At 41.4% G+C, this 9513-nt stretch overlaps 1 protein-coding gene across 2 annotated transcripts; it reads right to left on the bottom strand.

The window, feature by feature from the left end:
- Positions 1-1219: 1219 nt before the first annotated feature.
- SAP30L (SAP30 like) lies at positions 1220-9104 on the bottom strand. Of its 2 annotated transcripts, none has more exons than XM_081901157.1 (4): positions 8852-9104; positions 6538-6660; positions 3522-3542; positions 1220-1891 (listed from the first exon to the last, which is right to left on the bottom strand). In XM_081901157.1, the coding sequence occupies exons 1-4, from the start codon at positions 9035-9037 to the stop codon at positions 1766-1768; spliced, it is 456 nt and encodes a 151-aa protein (XP_081757283.1). In that variant the 5' UTR covers positions 9038-9104; the 3' UTR covers positions 1220-1765. The 2 variants fall into 2 exon arrangements, with proteins under 2 accessions (XP_081757283.1, XP_081757282.1); XM_081901156.1 differs by having other exon boundaries at positions 3444-3542; positions 8852-9086.
- Between the last annotated feature and the right edge of the window lie 409 nt (positions 9105-9513).

The raw sequence follows: 9513 nt of genomic DNA, 5'->3' as shown, positions 1-9513 counted from the left end.
TTCATGCGCTTTGTCAGATTGAAAAGTATTTAAAAAGATAAGGCTGCATTGCACAACAAATAAATGTAAGGCTGAATTAAGCAGTATCTTTCCACACAGTCAATCTCCATAGCACAACATGAGTTTGGGGTAGGGGAGAGATCTGCTATTAGGATGCCAAAATACTCTTGAATGCTTGCCTATCACCTTATCATCTGAGAAATTATCTTTGGAATAGATTTTCGGCAAGCAACTTGCACCATACACTCACCTCTTACTTGGATACAAGACTGATGGATTTCAGAGGTGCTTAAATCTGTGCTTTTATAAAACAAAGTCAAGGACTAGAGCAGCACAGGGCTGATATGATGCTCATAGTCTCCAAGTTGAATGTGGGAAAAAATGCGAAAACTTACTTTAGACCAGGCAAGAGTAACATGTAACTTACTAAGCAAAATACAGTTCACCATTCATGTTAAGCAGTCCATCAAGAGGTCAATAATCTGTATATGTTGTTGGCCAGGACATAAGACGTTAGGTACCTGCAAGCCAAAGCTAGCAGGCCACAAGTTGTTGACTTATTTTAGACCATAGTGTTGCCTCCTCCACTGAAGAAAATGAGGAAGCTGTACACATGTGCAGTGCATAAGGGATTCTGGATTGGATAAAAGGTGAAGAGCAACATGAAATTTAAACAATGGTAACTTTGTCACTGCACATTTCCGGTGGCTGCATGTAGGAGAGAGAAGAGGATTGGCACTAATTCTCATTTTCAAAAATTAGAGTGAGCAGACATCATAACTGCTGACATAATAACTGATGTTTTGCATTGTGTGCATTCAAATGTCAAAGCATCAGATAGGCTAATGGATATCTGCCTAACCAAGATCAGATTAGGTCTATAACTGAATATTTGGTTACAGACCTGGGCTGCACTCCTACACTCATTTTTCTGGAAGTAGACCAGTGGAACTCAATGGGGCTTACTTCTGAGTAGATATATATAAAATTGTGCTGTTAATCTGGTGCTTTAAATATTGATCAATGGCCCACAGTAACTTAAATAAAGTCATTTTTAGTATGGTGAAAAAACAGAATTAAATTTGTGCACTGAACTTTGCAAGAGCATTGGATAGCATGTCTAAATTCTAATGATGCTTTTTTAAAAACAACAACACCTGAACATTTAACATTTTAACTTTTGTGAATTCACAAAATAGAAGTTCCAGTAGCAAATAAGCAGAGTTGGACAGTTTTAGTATTCTATCAAGACCATATACATACAAAAAGGCGAGGTTTAAAAACTTCTAGCACCCATACATATTTAGTCTCAAAGCAAGTAATCCTGTATTAAATACAAGTGGTGACCACACTTAAAAAGAGGAACCCCAGACCAAGATTTTGAATCAAAATTCCAGTGTCATGCCTGACCTGGACCAAGTAAGTCCTAGAGCCCTATATGGATATGGTATGATCCAGTGAAAGAATGATGAACTCTTATCACATGTGACTTATAATCAAGAGATTAATTTTAATCCTGTGGACAGGCATTATATTTGACTTCTTGATTTTTCCTGTGATCTCCATCCCTTCAGTCAAGTATTAGGCTTTGAAAATTCTGGAATCATCACATATATTCATGTATTCTAATATTCTGGACCAAAAGTTTTCTGTATAATTTCTAGTTTGCACTTAAATTTACAAAAATGTTAACTCTTTTGTATTCATAATGCACCCAATGCTTCTTCAAATTCACATACGATTGTGTCCAAAACCTGCCTGATCTTCATTCAAGTTTGCTACTTTCTGACTTCTGATCCAACCTACTCTTGTTACTCTTTACCATGTATATGAAGTAGGCAAGTGTCTCTTTCTCATTCACTGGGATGTTCCTGAAGTGACGGCTGACAGTCTGAAAGGACAAGAAAATTGGAAAGTTTTGTAATATAGAGCTAGCACATGGTCTGTAGCAGGGATGGAGAACATGCAGTCACCCAGAAGTTATTCAACTCCCAACTCCCATAAGCCAGGACAATAGTCAGGGACCATGGGGTTATAGTCCAACATCTGGACTTCATCTGGACCACAGGCTCCCTATCCCTTGGCTGTGGTTTAGTCACAGCTGGCTCTCCAAGGTCTACTGCATGTTGAATGTGTTTGAAATTTCTTTTCATCTCAATATTTCATGGAACGCTAAAGAGAAACAACAGTTGATATTTCCTATGACATGCAAAGCAGAAAATGAACCTATAGCACACATAACAACACCTTGCAGAAGCCTATGAGAAACAATGTCCTACAGTGTAAAACAGAGATTGCTCACTTGAACAATTATAGATGTCAGTTGATAAATCATACAAAACTTCAAGCCTGGTTGATAGCCTGGTGTTTGTGAGAGGAGGGTATTGGTTTGTACTTTGTATTTTGGGTTCTCATTTTGTATTTTGATGTTGTGAACTGCCCCTGTGATCTTCAGATGAAGGGCGGTGTACAATTTTATTAATAATGATAATAATAATAATGTTTGGTGTTGGTAAAAAAAGCATGGCCTGGAAGAAAAGCACAATTTCCTTAAACGAACATGTGCTTTTGCCAACAGTTTCCTCAATTTTCTTTTTAATGGACCTGTAATTTAGGTACTGGCCAACACTTTCAAGAACTGAATCAAATCCTCAATTTGTTAACTGTCAATGCTCCTGTGCCAGGCAAAAGACACAGACACAGGCAAAAGTAAATTAAGAACAAACCTCAACTTACTATCATATTTTGTTAGTAAAACAAACCATAAACACTGGTTCATATGTAATGGCAGACCAGCCTCTAGACTGTTTTCCTTTGTTCAGGAAAGCAAGGAGCAGTGGGGGAGCATCACAGGGACTTGAGGAATGTGATGTGCACAGGCATGCTACTCTTTCATATTAAACCATAGTTTAATTTAAACTATGGATTAATATGACATGTGACTGATGCAACATATGTAGACAAAAGAATGTTATTTGGTGGTGGTTTCCCCCCCTCAAAAAACTTGAACAATAAGAGAAGAAAATCAGCTTACTTTATTAGCTGGAGCATTCTAGGTCCTTTCACATTTTACCCTTTGAGAAGTGTTAAGTATACAGTTGAAGGCAGTGGTGTCATACTGACAATGTGTAGCTACAATAAGTAGCTACAATTACAAGTCAGCATTACTATAATAAAAATAAAAAAATTCCTCCCAGTAGCACCTTAAAGACCAACTAAGTTAGTTCTTGGTATGAGCTTTCTGAAGAAGTGTGCACGCACACGAAAGCTCATACCAAGAACTAACTTAGTTGGTCTTTAAGGTGCTACTGGGAGGATTTTTTTTGTTTTGACTATGGCAGACCAACACGGCTACCTATCTATAATAAAAATAAATAGGTTTGGTTGTGGTGGGTAAGCACGGTTCATATAATGAAAGCACAGAAGCTTGCTAGCCAACTTACTTCTGCCAGCTGAGCTTTATTCAGGCCAGGTCTGGTTTGCAACTTGTAATGCCTTTTATAACGACGCAGTGTGTTTACCTGAAGTTGAAACAAGTCGACCTGCAAAAAAGATGGCATGACTGATAGTTAAAAGGCATAGTCTTTTTAAAAATATGCATCTACTCTAAGAAGAAATCAGTAAGAAACATCACCTGTTTTAAGGCAAGGAATTCCTGTTCAAGATACACAAAACAGGTAACTAGGATATAAATAGTGGGACACCAACAGCTCTGCAAGCACCTTACTTCCCTGTACTTTCAACAGAATGGTCTCTCCATTTTGTATGTGCTCTCTGGATTGTAGCCACCATATTGGTGAAGTGATGAGAATACACTATCCCAGTAATTTCTTTGGTGATACAGCAGGGTCACATTAGACTATTCTTATTTGCCCTCTTAAAAGATTAAGGCTTGGATCCAGAGTTCCTGTGAGAGGGCAAGCCAGAGGTCAGTGGTAGAGCACATGCTTTGCACACAGAGAATCATGCATTTCATCTCCAGTATAAGCAGATTGTTCTGGGAGCGATTTCTGTCTGAAACCCTGGAGAACCACTGTAAGTCAGCATGGACAATGCTAAGTTAGGTGGACCAATAGTCTCACTCAGCGTAAGGCAGCTGCCTTGGTTTCTAACTTGCTCATAGGCTGCTGGAGGGAGGGAGATAAATTTTCACCAGTTACCCTTCTCACCTGCAGGTCCCATGCTCCAGAGTGTAGGGGGACCGTTCAGATAAATGTGGGTGGTGGTAGTGTAAAATTGGTGAAAATCTCCTCCTCCTGCAGGAACCGCTATTCCACAATAGTCTACTCTGGAAATGGAAGAAGTGCTTCAAATCACTGAGGGGAGCTCTGGATGCAACCCTATATCCTTATTTAACTTTCATTCAAAGTTAATACAATGTGATGTTCAAATAATCCCTAGCACTTCTTTTATTGATATGCTGCTATGTACATGTGAATGCCTTCTATGCCAACTTTTAAATGCCTGTTGGAAACTTTTTCTATTCCATCAGGTTTATGCAGGCAATTAAGAGTGCACCCCCCAAGATGGGCCACTGATTTTTAAAAATTCCTTCTGCTTTTAACTTTTTATTATTTATTGTCTGTTTTATGCTTTTTATATTGCTGTAAAACGCTGTGGTGTTTTTTAATACAGTATAAAAATGTTTTTATAACTAACTAACTAAATAAAATATAGCCTGTTGAAGAAGTTGCATTTTTAATTACTTGTGTTTCAATCATAATTTGAGAAGTACAAAAAGCATCATAACTTATGAAAGTCTTTGTCACAAAGAGCAGGCTTTTCAAGCACTAAGTAAGAATCAAAAGCATATCTCTTATCCAGAGCTTTCTCTTCTGTAAACAAGTTTGTCACTTGCTTATTTATTATTTATTTAAGCTTTTTATACCCTACCTTATATCCTGCCCCAAAGGCTCTAAGAGTGACCTAAAAAAATCAGGACCAAGATGGTCCTTACCCTTAGGCTCATAGTCTAAAAATGCATGACACACAAGGGAAAGGGAAAAGGAAGCTCAAGCACAAGTTACAGTCCATATACAGTGGTACCTCAGGTTACATACGCTTCAGGTTACAGACTCCGCTAACCCAGAAATAGTACCTCGGGTTAAGAACTTTGCTTCAGGATGAGAACAGAAATTGGGCGGCGGCGGCATGGCGGCAGGCTCCATTAGCTAAAGTGGTGCTTCAGGTTAAGAACAGTTTCAGGTTAAGAACGGACCTCCGGAACGAATAAAGTACGTAACCAGAGGTACCACTGTAATGCAGTTGCTGTTTTGTCTATGCTGGTTAGCGCTGTCTAAAAGAGTAGCCCCATTTGACCCATGTCAGTTCTGGCTGTCTTGCCCTACCCCTCTGTTCCATTCTAGGAGCAGACCTGGTGACAGTATCTGGGCCAGAACAACTCCTGACACACAGGTCTTTCCTGAGATAGATGATCAGATGAGTTAGAATCACCACAGTAGGGGATATGATACAAAAATGTGATGGACAGTTTCTTTATAGAGTAGTACAAAAGTACACTAAATTTTGCAGGAAAGCAGATTAGTTGTGCGTAGCCTACAAGAGCTCTGTTTTCTCCAAAAGCAACCTGTTCTTACAAATTAAATTTCCTAAACAATAAGAGGCTGTTGGAGGTGAAGGCACAGGCATTATAACCTTACTTATTTACTATGTAACCTTCAGGCTGTAGATCAGGAGTGAGGACCCTCACATCTGGTGGTTCATGTCTTTTGGGATTATTTCCAGACCACAACCCTTCATACTCTATTCTACATTGTGGCTCTGCCCTCTCATCAAATGCTTTTAACTGACTGGAATGTGTTCTTGAAGTGTGCCTTTTGCTTGCCTGGATGGAAGATAGAGGGGTGTGGGGTGCGGCTGCAGAAACATTGGATCTGCACTGGCTCCCAGTACGTTTCCGAGCACGATTCAAAGTGTTGGTGCTGACCTTTAAAGCCCTAAACGGCCTCGGTCCTGTATACCTGAAGGAGCGTCTCCACCCCCATCGTTCAGCCCGGACACTGAGATCCAGCGCCGAGGGCCTTCTGGCGGTTCCCTCATTGCGAGAAGTGAGGCTACAGGGAACCAGACAGAGGGCCTTCTCGGTAGTGGCGCCCGCCCTGTGGAACGCCCTCCCATCAGATGTCAAAGAGATAAAGAATTACCTGACATTCAGAAGACATCTTAAGGCAGCCCTGTTCAGGGAAGTTTTTAATATGTAATGCTGTACTGTTTTTAACACTGATTGGGAGCCGCCCAGAGTGGCTGGGGAGACTCAGCCAGATGGGCGGGGTATAAATAAATTATTATTATTATTATTATTATTATTATTATTATTATTATTATTACACTTGTTGCACCATCCACTAATGCCTTGGCCCCACCCACCACTGGTATGTGGCCTGCAGAAGGTTGTTCATGAGAAACTGCAACCCTCAGGCTGAAAACGGTCCCCCACGAGGTTGACCAAGATGAATGAAAATTCAATCAGGGTCAAACAGAAACTGCAACCATCTCCAATTTAATTATGCTATGTACCTCTGGGACATCAATCTCATGCTCTGGAGAGTCTCCCCCATCATCACTGGTCTTCCTCTTTCTTTTGTTTCGAACACTCTGAATGAAGTTCTTGTGGAAATCACATATATACAGATGTCCTACCTAACAATTAAAATTAAAAAAAAATGCAGTGAAATAGTACAGTGGTCACAATATAGCAGAGTGGAAGATTACAGTGATGCAATTACATTTAATTAAGCTGCAAAATATCACTAGCACTGACTTGGACTTTTTTTGGGAGGGGGGATTTGTTTCTCTATTAACCTGCAGGCTGCTGAGAGGGAGAATACCAGCAACCCACTTAAATATCATGGGGCCTACTCCACCCTTTCTCCGTCCCTGATATATTGAGGGGCAAAGGTAGCTCATTTAAAAATAAGTATTTGTGGTTTATGGCAGGCTGCTGCAGTAGTGCTAACAGCAGTCCACACCAAGGAAATAGTTCTCCACTCATTCCCACCCACATGCCTTCCTATTGCCAGAAAGGGAAGCAGTTCCTCCAATAAGGACTTGCAGAGGTAAATAAGCTGAAGTCTGGGAAACTGAAGTTGTGGCTTAGAACGTGGAGCTGTACATGGAGCAGATGAATTTATTCCTCCAACAGAAATTTCTCCCTTCTATAGTTTCAGAATGGGACTTGGCATTCCAGAACCCCAAAATATGAGCTGAGAAATTATTTGAAAGTATTTATTGAGCATTAGTTCCTAGCTTGGGACACTGAATAATTGTCTACAAATCAGCTTGCAAAAGAAAAAGATCCAAGTGTGGTGGAAGTTGGTAAGTTACATAACAGGGCACCCAGTATAGTGAGAGTTTATTATTATTTGAAATATAAAGGTAAATTTATACCAGACTTACTTCTGTATAACTTACTTATTTTTTAGTCTGACAGCACATCAGTTACCTATATGGCCTTTGGCTGCTCCATGCATGTACAGAGCAGGGACAATGAGGCAGTAAATTTCATTAACCATAATTTGAGACTTGAGGACTATTTCATTGTCTCCAGAGCATTACAGTTATCATTCTAGTGATAACATCTGATAACATCCATGAAAGCTTACACTACAGTTCCACAGGACTCTTGTGCATTTGCTGTACCATATTAAAGTTTTTTGTTACTTCAGGGTTGGAGATTTAGCAGGTTTTTAAAACCAGCCCTTTCAAAGCAACAGCACAGCCTGAAATCTGCAGAGGCACACCAGCCAATTATAAATACTGTACATACAACCGCTCCCAGCAGTAATGCCACACAGTATCAATAACAAACAGTAATACTGTATAGCCTTTGACAAAGAAGTGGATCTTTTATTGGTTCCTCAAACTGCCACTGATAAATGTCCTCTATATACCAGTGCTATATATTTACATAGCATTATAGACACCTCCACCCTTGCTCTTAAAAGCTCAAAACTGGTTATAGCTTCTTACCTCGACCAGACATGATGCTGTCTTCCCTAATCTGCAAAGTGTTGTGAACTTTGTGCAATTAATATCACTCTATCATAAGATTAAAGTCAAAACCAAAAAAAATCCTTCCAGTAGCACCTTAAAGACCAACTAAGTTAGTTCTTGGTATGAGCTTTCGTGTGCATGCACACTTCTTCAGATACGAAGAACGCACACGAAAGCTCATACCAAGCTCATACCAAGAACTAACTTAGTTGGTCTTTAAGGTGCTACTGGAAGGAATTTTTTTTTGTTTTGACTATGGCAGACCAACACGGCTACCTATCTGTAATAAGATTAAAGTGTATTTCCACTCTGAATTAAGTTGGTTAATTGTTGTTCCCATTTCTATTATTATATTTGTATGCATGATCTCTCTCTCTCTCTCTCTCTCTCTCTCTCTTTTACTCAGCATAACTTTATAAAGCTAGACTGGACAAAAATATGGTATGTAGTTAGAGACCACATAAGATGTTGTAGACTCTCTTCCTATAACAAAAAAGAAGCAAAATCTCTATCTACGTGGGTTTCCACGCTAGAAACATAAGACATAAGTACAGTAGAGGCAACATGCTCTCATTTCAACTATTTTTTAAAAACCAGTTATAGTTATTGTAAGTTACAGTGAATGCAGTTTGTGTACTGCTAAAGCACTGCTCATCTCCAACTATGGGTGGCCTGAAAACTGCAACCAAAAGCCTCCACAAACCTTTCGAAGCTTTTGCTGCAGCAGCTAGCTAATAGATCAACACCAACATCATCTGAGATTATTCTCAGGAAAGGGCAAACACAGAGAAATGCAGCACATCGAGGCAATCCCACCCCTCACCCCAGCACAACTCACGCTTTTGTCAGTATCCAGCTTCAGCTTTTTCTGGGAGATGCTCTTCTGGATCCTCTTGCTGAAGGAGGCATTGCCAGCCGGGCGGACGCAGCGGTCCCCGTCGTCGATGAGGCAGCAACTCTGTCCGTAGAAAGGGGTGGTGGGAGGCCCATCCCGACTGTCTTCCTCAGTGCTGAAACCATTCATCGCAGCCTCCCCCCAGCCCCGCGGAGAGAAAGCGAAGGCAGGCGGGCAGCGACCCTCCCCGCCTCTGGGCTACTTCGCCCGGGTTTTGCGAAGCCCTCCCCCCCCCCGGCCTATCCGACCCTGGGCTTATCCACCTGCCTTAAAGGGACATTGCAAAGCAGGCTGTCAGCAGGACACTTCCTCCCCTCGCCCCTTTTATAGCCTTTCCCAGCTCCCCCCAAGGAAACCTCCACCTTTTCCTCCCCCCACCTTCGAGTGTGTGACACACGGCGAGGGACCCACAGAAACCGTCTGTGGGGCAGCCGCCCCTCTCCCCGCTCTTTTACAAAACCCACTCTCTTTCCATCCTCGGACCACAAACGCCCTTTCCGACCACACCGCAACCTCCCAAACCCCCTTCGTCCTCCCCGGGACTCTGCCCCGCCGCCCCTGAGGGGGACACTCGCTTCCGCCCTGCCGCCCCCCCTCCACCGGCC

Source organism: Podarcis melisellensis, assembly GCF_964234715.1.
Source record: "Podarcis melisellensis genome assembly, chromosome: 2".
NCBI classification, from domain to species: domain Eukaryota; kingdom Metazoa; phylum Chordata; class Lepidosauria; order Squamata; family Lacertidae; genus Podarcis; species Podarcis melisellensis.
The sequence above is the reverse complement of the archived record's forward strand: the minus strand, read 5'-3'. Positions and strand labels throughout refer to the sequence as shown.

Bases quoted from the DNA above. Each gene is read 5' to 3' on its own strand.
- SAP30L (XM_081901156.1), bottom strand. From the start codon at position 9,037: ATGAATGGTTTCAGCACTGAGGAAGACAGTCGGGATGGGCCTCCCACC. The intron at 6,661-8,851 runs GTGAGTTGTGCT...TTTAATTGTTAG, and splicing joins AGCTGGATACTGACAAAAGC to GTAGGACATCTGTATATATG. The intron at 1,892-3,443 runs GTAAGTTGGCTA...TTGTCCTTTCAG, and splicing joins ATAAAGCTCAGCTGGCAGAA to ACTGTCAGCCGTCACTTCAG.